The sequence below is a fragment of the Daktulosphaira vitifoliae genome, unplaced genomic scaffold (genome assembly GCF_025091365.1).
Source record: "Daktulosphaira vitifoliae isolate Bord-2020 unplaced genomic scaffold, ASM2509136v1 Scaffold_1, whole genome shotgun sequence".
NCBI lineage: Eukaryota > Metazoa > Arthropoda > Insecta > Hemiptera > Phylloxeridae > Daktulosphaira > Daktulosphaira vitifoliae.
The window spans coordinates 29,387,948-29,403,311 of record NW_026099572.1 but is presented as its reverse complement, the minus strand read 5'-3'; the positions used below and the strand labels follow the sequence as shown (position 1 = coordinate 29,403,311).

The 15,364-nt window shown below is 24.3% G+C and overlaps 2 protein-coding genes across 11 annotated transcripts in view; one reads left to right on the top strand and one right to left on the bottom strand.

Annotated features, from left to right (window-relative positions):
- The window catches only part of LOC126895184 (cholesterol 7-desaturase nvd 1), a 12,062-nt gene extending 9,001 nt beyond the window's left edge, over positions 1 to 3,061 (top strand). For all 8 annotated transcript variants that reach the window (XM_050666770.1, XM_050666766.1, XM_050666769.1 and 5 more), the window contains 4 exons: positions 762 to 968; positions 1,168 to 1,571; positions 2,421 to 2,591; positions 2,687 to 3,061. In XM_050666770.1, the coding sequence (XP_050522727.1) occupies positions 762 to 968; positions 1,168 to 1,571; positions 2,421 to 2,591; positions 2,687 to 2,848 (944 nt within the window). In that variant the 3' untranslated portion in view covers positions 2,849 to 3,061. The remainder of the gene's footprint in view (positions 1 to 761; positions 969 to 1,167; positions 1,572 to 2,420; positions 2,592 to 2,686) is intronic.
- Positions 3,062 to 4,795: 1,734 nt separating this feature from the next.
- LOC126895167 (xaa-Pro aminopeptidase ApepP) lies at positions 4,796 to 15,127 on the bottom strand. 3 transcript variants are annotated; one of them, XM_050666730.1, is made up of 13 exons: positions 14,978 to 15,127; positions 14,158 to 14,272; positions 13,290 to 13,458; positions 12,581 to 12,817; positions 12,420 to 12,515; positions 10,438 to 10,634; positions 9,955 to 10,105; positions 9,750 to 9,876; positions 8,617 to 8,766; positions 7,946 to 8,075; positions 6,414 to 6,591; positions 5,069 to 5,241; positions 4,796 to 5,002 (listed from the first exon to the last, which is right to left on the bottom strand). In XM_050666730.1, exons 1-13 carry the CDS (start codon positions 14,980 to 14,982, stop codon positions 4,880 to 4,882), a joined length of 1,851 nt encoding a protein of 616 aa, XP_050522687.1. In that variant the 5' UTR covers positions 14,983 to 15,127; the 3' UTR covers positions 4,796 to 4,879. The 3 variants fall into 3 exon arrangements, with proteins under 3 accessions (XP_050522687.1, XP_050522688.1, XP_050522689.1); XM_050666731.1 differs by lacking the exon at positions 14,978 to 15,127 and adding an exon at positions 14,708 to 14,921; XM_050666732.1 differs by lacking the exon at positions 14,978 to 15,127 and adding an exon at positions 14,580 to 14,689.
- Between the last annotated feature and the right edge of the window lie 237 nt (positions 15,128 to 15,364).

Sequence of the window (15,364 nt, the reverse complement as noted above, 5' to 3'; positions counted from 1 at the left end):
ATACTAAATTTAAAAACTATAATTAGTATTTATTCATATATTATATTTTAAAATCAAAGAACTACTAATCAGGATATAATTAAAGAAATAAGAGTTCATGTTGCTTTTAAAATATTTCACCAATTTCTCTAAAGGAAACACTATCTACAGATTTGCATCGAAGCGTTTCTTATGATAGTGATTTTAATCACTGTCAGATATCATCTATACTTGTCCCATCTATGCCTCGTCCACACTGTGCCTCGACCCCACTGTGCTACCGTTTTTTATATGTACATACAAATAGAAGATTTGGACGATATTGCGATGTAATATTAGTGAAAGAAATACCTATTAAAAATTTTAAATTGTTGTTAAACAATAAGAAAATGCTCAATAATACAATAATAAATATATAATTTATTATAACAAAGTAAAAATAAATAATGAAATTTTAATTAATTGATGATTAATCATCAAAAATACAGTAAAGTGTATTCTTATTATAAAATTTGAGCTATATTGTGAAAATAAACATTATTTTGCACATTAAACGAGTCGTACAGCTATAAAAAAAGGTATATCAAATTTTTTTTAGTTTTACTCTCTCTTAACAAATTATTATATGATGGGAAAAATCAAAATTACAAAAAAAATTTTTTTGTCCTGCATTATTTTGAAACTAAATGAAACAAATATTCTATTATCTATCACACATCTTATGCAAATTTCTGCTTATTATTTTATATCGATTCACTACTTTCTTCTTTTGAATGGTTTAGGTGAGCATTTTGCCGTGCTTCGTACAAAAAATGGTAACGTAAATGTGCTTGATGCATATTGTCCACATCTAGGAGCTAACATGGCAATAGGAGGCACTGTTACTGGAAATAAACTTCAATGTCCATTTCATGGTTGGACATTTGATACTAATAGTGGAAAATGTATTCAAATAACAACTAATTGCCTTCATAATACAGAAAATAAAAGTATACATTTACAATTGCTTATCTTTTTTTTATTTTTTATCGACTTTTATTTTGAATATTTTGCTTATGCAATTGTTTAAAATTAAAATTTTATTATATATATCAATTGTGGTTCTAAGGGAATCTAAGCCTCGATTAGCATAGTTAACTATCAAAGTATTCTATTACTTAAAACTGTTTAAAATATTTTATTTAATAGTTTTTTCAAATGTATCGGTACGAAAGTGGAAATCATGCGAAGCTTATGGTTTTATATTTGTTTGGTATCACGCTGAAAACGAACAACCTGATTGGAACCCTCCAAGAATTGACTTAACCAAATTAATTTATCAAGGTCGAACAGAACATTATGCCAATGTTCATATACAAGATGTAGCAGAAAATGGTGCAGATCCCTCTCATTTCACAGAAGTACATAGCAAATTGATTGGAGGGTTTTACTCATTTCCTAAATCATTATTGAATTACATTGGAGTTCATCAATGGGCATCTACATGGATACCTGATGAATCAAAACGCTACATCTCACACGTTGAAATAAATTATAATTTTAAACTACTGAAAAAGTTTAACATATTTCAATTAAAGATTAATGCAAACCAGGTGAATTGAATTTAAAATAGTAATTAAATAATTTCAGTTGAACATTCTAGTTTTTAGTGTAATAAAATTGCTTTGTTAATTTTAAAGGAATTAATCCTCTTGAATTACGTTATCATCGATAAAATTAAATTAAATTAATCATTGGAGTAAAGAGTCGAATAAAGAAAAACTTAAGAGAATAGATTAAGTTTAGTAGTAAAAATAATGCAACATAGTGTTTTTTTTTAATACTAGTCTCTCAATTTCTCTTAAAATAATGTTTTTTGAACAGTTTTTTTTTGGTTTTTGATAGTGACATATGTATAACCATTTACTTTTTATAAAATAATTTTTAGGTCCATTCTTTATATTGCATTCTTTAAAATAGGGGTGTCAACTTTATTTTTTTAAATGACAGCATACATATTAAACTAGCTTATAAAATATAAAATTATCTAATTAAGAAAATGACTGGTCGATAACAACATTTGAACAAGTATTTTAGAAGTTGTGAACAATTTAAAGTATTGACTGGAGGTGACGAGTGGGTACTATTTTTATCATTAATCATTTCCCAATCGTACTTTTCCTCCCGCTAAGGTATAAAAATGGAAATATCTTTCGAATAACTGGTCCAAAAGTTGATATTGATTATAAAATTTAAATAAGATTTAAGTGTTGTTAAATAAAAATATTTTTTGGGAGTTTCTATAATGGTTCTCTCTATACCAAATACCCTCGACCGTACTGTTATTTTTACCTTAATCTATGTAGTCAACAATGAATATTATTAATGAAACTATAAATATTTATTATTTAGTAATTAATAAAATTTAACATATTTGTCATTTAATTTTATTTATTTATTAGATTGGTCCTGGTTTGGTTATTTTAAAAATTCAAAATATATTTGGAAACATCATATTAATTCAAACTGTTACGCCAGTTGAACCTTTAATCCAAAAAATAGTGCATCGCGTTTATAGCCCTTTGCATCAATCACTGTTTGGACGCGCAATTCTTTTCTATGAAAAAACTATGGTATGTATGGAAACAGTTATAAAAAATAATTTCTATTGGATAACATTAATAAACCTATAGTCAATTATTTGTTAAATGATCACTAATTATTTTAGCTGGAAAGAGATATACGTATATGGAATCATAAAAGTTTTGTGGAAAAACCTTTAATTACTAAACAAGAATCAATGATCAGAGTTTACCGTGAGTGGTACAAACAATATTACAGTTGTAATAGTCGACATTTTAGTTTTAAAAAAGAAACAATGACTTGGTAACTAATAAGATAAGTAAAATGTAAGGTGTTATAAACATTTACAAATTGTTAATGTTATTAAATTTTGGATTAAAAATATTATACTTAAATAACAGAAAAATTAATAATGTTTGATTAACTATGGCTTAACGAAGGCATCGTTTACTAATGTACTAATTATATTACTGTTTAATAATTACTTCAAAAAGCATTGCAATAAATAAAATATTGGTTGTGTAACGAATTTACAAATATGTATTAAAATATATTTTAAATAAACAAATTGTTTAAGGTTAATCAATGTATAAAAAAACTAAAAGTTTGACCAAAATTAAAAAAAAATTATTTTAATTGTGTATCACTTAATACACAAATGGTATTATAGCATGCTGTTTGAATAAATAAATAATTTTTTTTTTTAATGAACACATACATTCTTAATTTTGTCTAGTAGTAATAAATTATTTACCCAATTAAAATCGTAGTTCTAATATATAAGTTTTACTGGAGAATTAAGTTTTTTTCACGCAATGTTTATTTAAAATTGAGTACATTAAAGACTTTTTTACGCTTAAAATCAGTATACTAATTCCACTTATAATTAACAATATAAATCCTTAAAAAAATTAGATTAAAATAAAATAACTATTGTATTATTTCAACCTAATTTTTTTCATGTAACTACATGACAAATTATATTTAACGTACCATCCAAAATTGAGCTAAATATAACTTGTTGATGTTATCATTTATATAATACTATTTTTTTGGTTTCATTAATCATGAAAAATCATCAATTATCAATTTACTAAAAACGTAATTCTTTATACCTAAATAATTATAATTATTTGTACAGGTGGTCCACGTTGTTTTAACAAATATAATAACTTTTGATGTACTAAATATTACATTAGTTATTATGTCAATAATTTTTACAGTATTGGAATATGTTAATAAAAGCATTACTTTTTATTATTATTTTTTTATTTTCAAAACAGTCATTCCTTTAGTAACAAAAAAATTGAATGAGTTAATAAAAATTCTAAAATAAGAACTTATTAAATTATAAGCGTTTTTAGTACATAGAGTGGCTTCCATTACACAGAGGACTATTGTAAATTTTAGAGACTCTTAATGCCTTCATCATAGTCCAATGCTGACATAAAATCAGCAATGCAAATAAATTAAAATAAATGTTGTTGGAAAATAAAGGAAAAATCTTCAAAATGTGGGAATTTTTAATAAAAAAATGTCCTAAATGGAAAATTTGGAATATATTGTTACAATATTTAACACTGATGCCTACTATCACTTTACAAAGTAAAATATTCACGAAAAAATTCAATTTTTTAGAAATTTTAAAGTGCTCTATAAATTTAACCAAACAATATTAAAAAAAACTTGACTACGAAATTTTTTATTAAAATTCATTAAATAAAATAACTGCATTAAAATTTTTTAAATATTATACTAAAATTAAAAAAAAAAAAAATTAATTTTAGTAAAAATTTAGATAGAATAATTTTTTCTACTTCAAGAAAACAGATAAAGAAAATACATAGTTATACAAATCATCAATTTTCTTTTTGTATTTGTCGATTAATTAATATTTTTATATTTATAGTAAATAAATTGGGTGCAAGTTCATGAAACTATGGTGGTGTTGGTTCTATAATATTAACAAATTTTTAAGTAATTTTGAAAGAAAATTTTCAACTCATTGGTGTTATTTTAAATTTGTTTAAGATAAAAATGAATTTTATCAAATTTTATTGTGTATTAAATCATCAAATTAACTTAAATTATACATGTAAAAAACTTTTGTAAGTCCTTACAAACTTTTTTTATAGATTAATAGTTTTTTTAAGTTAAATGCAAGCAAAATGTGTTTTCAGTAGTTTATAATATAACTATTTTAATTTTCGTAAAAGTTGCTATATGAAATATTTTTAATTAAAAACTATGCAAAGATAGTTAATAGTTTATTATATAGGTGAAATTTCAAAACATACATTTTTTATAAACTTTAATGTTTAACAATAAAATTTATGTTTTATCGTTTTATTGACTTAGTCTCTTTTACTAGCCACTTGAGGGCTCTTTCATCTCCGGATTGTTGTAAAAGTGGTTTCAATACTTCTAAACATTTCTTATGATAGTCATTTAAATAACTTATCTATAAAATTTAAAATTTGTAACATAACAAATTTAGTAATAGAAAATAGTAATAAGAAAAATTTACCTCTTCATCTGTGAGTAAATCAATAACTAACATTTTTGTTTGAATTGGACACATAGTTACAGTTTCAAACTGCAAAAATGGTCTATGTGGCATTTTATAGTTAGTTGTTCCGTCTTTTATGAATACAATATCTTCAATGCGTATTCCAAACTCTTCTTCATAATATCCAGGTTCTAGTTAATCAAAAAATTAATAACTGCTATCAAACAGAATTTTTTATACAAAAATATTAATCATAGTGCAAGAGGGTTATATCTCCAAAAAAGTAATTTTTAAATGAGAAAACTTCAAAAGTTTGATATATCATATAAGTGATATTGAGTGTTACTTTGTTTTAAGCATTAATATTAAGCTAAAGCTAATTTATATAAAAAAATAATAAACCATGTTGAATTATATAAAAAGTCAAATATCGTGAATTTATGGCCTCATATTACTGTTAAAGTGTGATATACCTAACAACATAAAAATTATTCCTATTAATATTAGGTGAAATAAAAATTTTTGATAAATCAATCAATCTTTAAGATTCGTTAAAACTTATCCTCAAACTAATAATGGCATCAAATTTATTTTGTTTAATAGCAACAATCATATTTAAATCATGTTTACTAGTTGAAAAATTAATCTAATTAAGAAAATTCTAAGTATTCAACAACTTTTGAACAATAATTCTGTAGCGACCAAAACATACGCAACGAATATTCTCGAATGTTCTCGTTATCAAAAACCTTCGAGAAACTTCGATAACGCCATAAGATAACCTACGCGGGTATAGAATATTCTAGAATTAGCGAGAGCCTTATCGGAGCTATATATATATCGGAAGAATCAGTCAGTTCAGTTAGTTCAGTTCAGACTGTCTAGTCCGCGATACGCTACACGACCGCTACACCCCGCCGCTGTTGTCATCGTGTATTATGTTTACTTCGATTATTTTATTTTTCCTTACTGTATATACATATATTTTCTTTTAGTGTTTATACGTCTATTTTAGTGTTATAATTTTGTTTAATAAAAGTCTACCGCCATTTAAATAATTGTGTGTTGTAAGATATAACCCACAATTCTGAAAAATATAAATAATTTTATGACTGGGAAAAAGGGGATATACTAATATTTTACAATTAAATGTATTTGTAATTATTTAAATAAATAAAATTTACAACCTTATAATGTATAAGAGATAAAAGAGATTTTTCTTTGTACCTGAAAAATCTTAAAGTTGATTAACCAAAAATTATATGTAACTAAAAATTCCAAAAATGTGAGCATTTATTTTTATTGAAGTAAATCTACCTAAAGAAATATATATTCTGAAAACATCAAACATAAAATTTATTACCGTTAGACAAAAACATGCCAGGTTGCAAGCCAGGATCATTAGGTATTTCTCTCCAAGATATTCCCATAGGCCCTTCATGAACATTTAAATAAGCACCAATACCATGCCCAGTACCATGCATGTAATCTAATCCAACATCCCATAAGAATCTGCGAGCATACGAATCTAAACAATTGCCCTAAAAATTATTTTTCAATTATAACATACAAACATTTAAAAATATTAAGAACAATTTTTTATAATATTTAATTTGTACAAGTTATAGAATACCAGCATCAGAGCAAGGCTTAGATCCACCTTAACTTTCTTCGGCCTATATGTACAAATTTTGTGGGAGAGGATACTATTAGCCTTCCCAAAAATGTTGGCCTAAGTTTAGTTTACCTTCTAGTAAGAGTTCTGGTGCTGCCACTATTATAATATTTTTAGGAATTAATAATTTATTTTAATAAAAGTTATCAATATATTAGCTTTGATACGAAGCTGAGAAGGTATTGGTTTTACTAAGATGTGTTTTTTTTTTTTTTTTTGTGTCTGTTACCACTTTTTCTCAGCACTCACCGAACGGATTTCTTTCAACGATACGTCAAAAGATCACAAATCGTATCTAGTCGAAGACATTACCCTTAAAAATTGAAAAAATTTCCCTCGTTCCACGTAAATGGGGGAAACCTCCAAAAAAATTATAAATTTAAAAATCACTAATTTTCGAAATTTTTTCAATTTTTTTTACTAAAAACTGCCGCAACTTTTTCAAAAATGAACATATCAATATAATTTTTTTTTTATAGATGCTTGATGTCTTTACTTATCATTTGGTATATTTTTTTTGTAAATTTGACCTTTTTTCTGCCCACAGGGGGGAATTTAAAATGACAACTTTTTCACAAAAAATTAACTTTTTCAACTTAACTTTTGAAAATGTTCCGGAAGGTCTGACACTTTTATATATATCTTAAATTAAAGCTAATGTAATGTACTTTTAGATGAAAAAAAAAAATTTGACCTCTGGACTTGTCTTCATGGTGAAAACGACTACCGAATGCTATTATTGTGTGAAAATTNGCTACCGAATGCTATTATCGTGTGAAAATTTTCGATTTTATTATTTATATTATATTTAACTTTATAATGCTATAACTTATTGAAAAGTTTATGGATCCACACAATTTTTTTATGAGAAATAATATTTTTTAATAAACCTTTTTTCATTCGACATACTTTATCTTAATCGAGATATTAATAAGGAACCAGTAGATCAAGTAGCTTTTGGAATAAAACACCAATTTTTTTAAAATTAAACACTATCTAAAGATTTGCATCGAAGCGTTTATTTTTGATAGTGATTTTAATTACTGTCAGATATCATTATACTTGATCCAACTATGCACGTCACCACTGTGCCGCGACCCCCCTGTGCTGGGTTTTTTTTTTAATTTTATATAATTAAATTTTATGAAAAATAACACATAACTTATAAATTAGTATAAACTAATTACAAACAAAAAATTTGTATATGAAATTAAACTCACTAAAATCTTATGAGGAAATTTAGACATGGCTAGGTTAGCTTGACCTTTGAAAACTCTAGTAAAGCATTCCCTTTGATACTCACTTGGTTTACCAAAATGGAATGTCCTCGTTACATCAGTTGTGCCATCTCTAAAAAATCAAAAACTTATTAAAATTTAGATCTATTAATATATAATGGTTGGAACATACCTAACTGACAACATTTTATAGCTTTTAACCAATAATAATTTTGCTGAAATTCTTTTTTTTTTTAAACAATTTTTGCATTTTTAAATTATTTTAAAAAAATATTTATATTATTTGTTTTTAATAAGAAAAAATTAAAATTAAATATATATTTTTTAATTTTTTCAAAATTTAAAAATAGGCATTTTTTTATACAAGTATGAGATGACCCAGCTGCACTACATGCTCATTCTATGTATATTAAATAAAATGATTACAACTTAATAAGTACTTGTTCTAATATTTTATCAAAAAAACAAAATTTAAAAATAATTACAATTTTTTTTTTATATAGACGAATAATAAAAAAATGTTCTTATAATGTAGTTTAAGAATGCAAAAATTGTTTAAAAATATTATATCAAATATAAACAATTTTTGTTGAACAAAGATATAATAAATAAATAAATATATACAAATACAAACAAATAAAATGCGCACTTACAAAAACTGACCGCCAGAATCACACAAATACATTTCATCAATGCTCAATTTTCTATCTGTTTCTGGAGTAGGAGCATAATGTATGATTCCACTATTAGGACCAGAAGAAGATATAGTTTCAAAACTCAATCCCACAAAATTTTCTTGTTGACTATTTAAAAACAGAAAGAGTAGAGTTTTAAGTAATGAAAGACAAACAGAATAGCAATAAATATTTCCATAGGTAGACTAAAAAAAATATTTGAATTTACAACAATACCTGATTGCATTATGGCTACATTTATAATAGTAATGAATTTGACGTATAAGTTAAAATAGACTAAATTATTGAAAATTTATTTTTATAAACAAAATTTTTTGAATTGGTTCATAATAATTTATATAAAACATTTTTTCTAATTTGTTTTGAAAATTCATTTGTTATTTTAAGACAAGATGTGAGCATTATGTTTACTCAGTAAAAAAGCCACTTGCAGGCCTGAATAAATAAATATATTCATGGACTCAACACAAGATAAAAAAAAATTTGTATGTCTTGTACTACTCATAGGCTTTTTGTGACCGGGTTAGTATGTTAGACAAAATGAAAAGATATTGGATTTGAATATTAATTGCAATTTATTGTATTTAAATATATATTTACACCTATAAATGTTTTTACGACTTTAACAAGTTAATACTTAATAATACAAAAGTGAATTAACATAAAAGATTCAGTGGAGATTCATCCAGGTTCAACCCTATCAACTATATGACTCTTGAACGAGTAGATGATGATTACCGGTGCGTTGCTTCAGACGGTGGCCATAGGCCCTATACAAAAAAGCCTAAGTAAGCATTGAATGTTCTAGAAGGACTAGATGCTTGATTGGTTAATAATTTATATACATGAAAAAGGGACTTCCATTCTCACAATTAGTATATTATATTATATTACACAATTACAATTAGGCAGCAAAAAGTCAGTTCACATCAGATTGATTAAATGAATTTTTTTTGTAAATTTTTAACAATTATATTATAATTTAAAAAACTGTTACTGTTAGTATTTATCATTATAACAATATGATTATATCTGCTATTACTAATAGTTGAAGACTGTTTAGATTACTTTAATGTAGTTAATATAAATACCTTCTAAATGATAGTAATTTTTCAGCAGCTGATAATTCAGTTAAATTTCCTTGTGATATGTTTTCTTCTAGCCAAGCAAAATATGAACATAAAGCAGCACCATCTTTTATATGAGCATTTATTAAACCTTAAATAATCTTGAGTAAGTTACATACACAATTTTAAATTTGAAGCTAATGATTCAAAAAGTAATAAAATAAATTACCTTTTATTTCTACAGCATTTTTTATGGCTTTCATTAGTGGAATTGGAGTAGGCTTAGATACACGGTTACACTTTGGAACAATTGTAACTAGATTATAACTGGACTTATCTGATACCCAAACTTTACCAGTTTTACTACTATCAGATGCCAACTGAAATTTAAAAAACTTCTAATTATATAGGTAGTATTATTTATTTTTGGTGATATTATTTAAAAAATAAAATTATTATTTCAGTTCTTGAAATTGAATTTTAAATAGTATAGAGCATCTGTATGGCCTTAAAACTATTTAGATATTGATTAATTTTAGAAATACAACAACAAATTAGTAGAACATTATTTTAATTAAGTTTAATAAAATAATTAAATTTAAATACTGTCTATGTAGGTTTTATTTTGCATTATTGTTATAAAATTAGTCACTTTGAAAAGTAATTAATTTTATTTCTTTATTAAAAACTCATTAAAATAAAGAATACTTACTATGTCATTAAAAAAAGTACGTATTGTTTCATATGAGTGAATATTTACTAACAAATTTTCATTAATAAAATGTTCTGGTACTGATTTATCAAGTTTTTTTTCATCAATAAACAAATGGACATCTGTATGTGTGACTACTACATATGAATAGAATACTGGATTGTAAGTAATATCTGATCCCCTTAAATTAAGTAACCCTATAATTATATGAATAAAATAATTATTATTAAATACTAAAAGTTGATAGAAAAAAGTACTAAATAGAAATTTGGAAAGGAGTAAATTTTGTATCCATCTTAATATTTGCATAAAAATGGTAATTTAAGTAATAATTGTGAAAATATAAGTATTAATATTTCTGATATTTAAATGTAACTTCGATTATTAGAGCAAGTACCCTGAGAATGCTATAACTATGTAAGATATAAAATTTTACAATTAGAATGCTTAGTTAAAAATATATGGGTAATATATAAGTTTAATTTACTGGGCACCCTTTTTTTTTAAATAATTAGTATTTTAGTATAGATTAAGACTATTTCAAAATTTTTGAACTGAAAAAGCAAATAGTTTAAAAGTTACAGCATTACAAAGTTTTAACCAAATGCTGTACAAAATCGTGTATTTTATTATCTCATGTTAATAGATTACCAACAAGTTTTTGTTTTTCTGAACTCATAATCGTTGTTAGTAAAACATATAAATTTAGGAAATCATATATTTATAGGTACAACTAATTAAAAATGAATTGTACTACATCGTTTATGATATTGTGTACCATGACTTTAACATTGAAGCATTCAAACCAAACCCAACTAAACTATTAGGCACACTCAATGCACTAGTATCATTAACGTTAAGTTAAATTTTTAAGTTAAGTTAAATAATAGTTCTAACTATTATAACAATTATTGTTGATCATAATTTCTATTAAAATTAATAACAGTGTTTTGTCATATTATGTGTCAGTTCGAACTTTTTGGTTCACTGTACCTTTCAGTTCAATGACTTTAAATGAGTTGGAATTAGACTAGAGTTCCATTACTCTGGTGATTTGGAGACATGAGTCCCCTTAGCACAAGAGTTCTGTAAGGGTTCAAAACAGTCACCAGACGTAGGTTGATCCTCCTTTATTTGTTTTACTTTTTTTGCAGTTGTTTTTCAATTTTTTATTTTATTTATTTTTATTAAATACAGTAGAACCTCATTAATCCAGACTAATAAGGGCTCTAGGTTGTCCGATTTAATGAAAGTCCGGATTAAACAAAATAACCAAAAAACATGTCCGTATTATAGATTTAAGAATATTATATTATACTAAATACTATGTATGATATAATATATATATATATATATATATATATTGCAACATGATATTAGATCCAGCAAAAACATTACACATTTAATGTGGATAGAATTATGTATATATATAATAATGACCAAAATATAAATTACTAATACATAGTTTATGATAACTTTAATGACGGTAGATAAGAATATATGTACTTATGGGAAATTCAAGGAACTTGCCTTTATGTTTATTTTAGTCTACGGCATAAACTGTGTATTTTTCGTAATATTAGATAGCTGTCCAGATTAAGCGAAGTCCGGATTAATGAGGTTCTACTGTAATAATAAAAAAGAGGTACTATTTCTACATCATGCTCGGTTTTGTATTTAATTTTATGAAAAATGTGTAATTTACAATAATTTTTTATTATTTTAGAAGTATTTTTGGTTTGACAATTTGGCAGATTTAATAAAAAAGGGTGCCCCGTGAAATAGATTTTTTTAAATATATGAATATAATATACAGACAAGTTTTTGCAGCTTGAGATCGCTGTAGCAATTACTTAGGTTGCTATACTAATTAACAAATGATCAGCACAATATTTATTGAACATTTTGTACTTGAAGAAAATTATAAATAGAATGATATTTGGTGTCTTTCAAAATTCTGAAAGTATTTTATAAAATCTTACAAGCAATTTCATCAAGTGCAGTAATTAACAGAATAGTAGCATTTTTTTCAGTCATTTTTTGTCGAACTTCTTCTACTTTTTCACCACATTTTTTTCCTATAAAAAACATTTACTTCATAAAGGTGTATTAAATTAATCATTGCCAACAGTTAAATTATTACCAGTATATTGAATATTTAAAGGTTTTACTGGATTTGATGGAACTTCTGGGCGAGTCGACCACATAAGGTCTATAAGATTGGTTTCAAGAGGAACTAAATTAATTCCCTTGTACTTAATTTCTTTATTAATTCTCCTCCATTCACTGTAAGTAATTAAATTAGCATCAACACCTATTCTGGAACCAGATTTCATGTTTTTTGATAACCATTCAGATAGAGTAGGGGTATCAGGTAATCCTAAAATTAAATGAAAATCATTTACATATTTCAGTTTTTATTTTAAACTAGAATAGCTCATTAAAAAATATTGAAATTAAATTAAAATTACAAATTTATTAGACATAAAGATAAAATAAATATTTTTTCTAAATATTATTTAAAAGTACCCAATAAAATATATACTTTAAATTTTGTAATTTAAGTTACCAAGTATACTTGGTATAGTATACTTTAAAAATAAAATCTATCTAGTCCTTTACCAAAGTTTATCTTGCTATTTTTATAATAAATTCTAGGAAAAAAGAGCTAATTATGGCTAAATAATAATTTAAAAGTAATTAAATATAGATATGTTTCTCAGTTTTTATGGGAAAAATACCAAAAATTAGATGTGTAATAATAATTATAGTACAGTAATTTTATAGCTAAGTTCTATTACCTAAGATGTTAAAACTTTATTAATAAAAATAAAAAAGTTCAAATTACTAACCCATTTTCATTAATGTCCAGTTTTCATCTAGCTGTTGACTAGCTTGTACAAAATATCGTCCATCAGTCCAAAGTAATGCTTCATTTTGTGTAATGAGAGCTACGCCTGCAGAACCTGTAAAACCAGTAATGTATGCTCGACGGCCATCACATGGAGCAATATATTCATTCTGAAAAAAATTGAAATATTTTCATAAAATTATAATTTTTGAAGTTACAAAAGTACGAAAATATGATAAGGTGACTTGCATGTATGCTAGTAATCCTGCTATCAAAATATTTATTTTATCACAATTATTCTACAAAAATATTAATATATGTAAAAAGTTCTGTTAACAAAGAACGTTAATACATATGACAAGAGTATTATTTATTTTTTTTAAATTAATAAAATAACCAAAGAAAAAAAAATGTTGGAAGAAAAAATCATGGTTGAAAAATCTACAAAATTAGTTTGGTATAACATCAAATAAATTATTTTATACAATATTAAAAAGAAAAAAAAAGTATTAATTAAAATTTCCAACATCTGAAATGAATAGAAATAAGAAAAACTTTTATTATCAAAGTTTTAAACATAAAAATGTGTTCCTAAAGAAAATTTTATACTAGTAATAAATGATAGTTTTTAAAAATTAATGTCACTTCTTGTAATTATCACAATTTATAATAAAATTAATTTGAAATAAAAACAGGAAAATCATAAAGGCAAATATTAAATCTTTGAGTCACCCTAATAATTATAGTTTTGATTAGTGAAAACAATTTTAAAATTTTTCTACTTTTCTAGTAATTATTTTACAAAATCATTTTTTGAAATTTTCTTTTTAATAAAAGCTTAAGATTTATTAATATGTAATTTTGTATACTTGATGTGCATCTTCTGACAAAACAATATATCCCTGCATTGTATCCCCTAAATACTTCATTTTAAGTAATTCACGAAATTTTATTAACAAGTGTCCTGTACGATTAGCCATGGTACTGTAATTTAAAATAATAACAAAATATAAGTAAAATATATTTATAAAAAACAAAATATTCATTTTTAAGTAGAATACAATATTTAGGTATAGGTAATAAGTTACAATAGGTAACTTAGTTACAAAATAACTAAGTTATTAAATGTACTAATAGGTTTTAAAATTTTAAGTCATAATGTTTAGTACATATTACTTAACTAATTTCTAAAAATGTTAGTTATTTACATAGATAAATATTATTTAGATAACATATTTATAAATATTAGATTAGTAATTTTCTTTTCTTTAAATAATAATTTGTATATTACCATAAATTAAACTCTTATCCTAATATAAAATTAAGGCAAGAATTTGTAAAATTAAAAATGGTATTTTATTTTATTTCATTAAATTAATGTGTAAAATTAAAGTATAGTTCTAATAATGAAAATCAAACCTTTTTTATTATAAACAGTTCGTTAAATAAGTTGTATCTTTATTTTCCAAAATAAATAAAAGTTGTCTTTTCAAACAATAAATAAAGTGTTTGAACATTAATATTAGTCCAAGAAAAACAGTTTAATCGAACACATAAGTTAACAATAATTATGTCTTATCTTTACAATTCCCTTTATCTCAATTTATAATTTACCCCACTTCACTTTCGTACTAAAAAAGACAATAATTTAGCACTTAGTAAAGTATCATAGAGTAGATTACAGCTGACCTCATTGTTTGACATAATAATTTTCGCTTAGTGTACTCTACGACAATGGCATTGTTGTTATATTTTTAAATAGTTATCCTCAGAAACAAATATATTTGTAGTATTAATGTAAATTATTAAGACTATACATAGATTCGATGTAGAGATCCTTCATATCATCAAAGCTTAATGTTCTGAAATAATAATGATTCATCTTATTATCGACAGTATTATATTTTGGAGGGGTTATCATATCATAATACGTTTTAATTACAAGTTATAGATCATTAAATGTCTGGATTCGAACTAAACAAATGCTGAGGAAATATATATATATATATATATATATATCCCACTGTGATTTACTAAATTGGCTATATAAACTAATATTAAATTGATAAATTACGA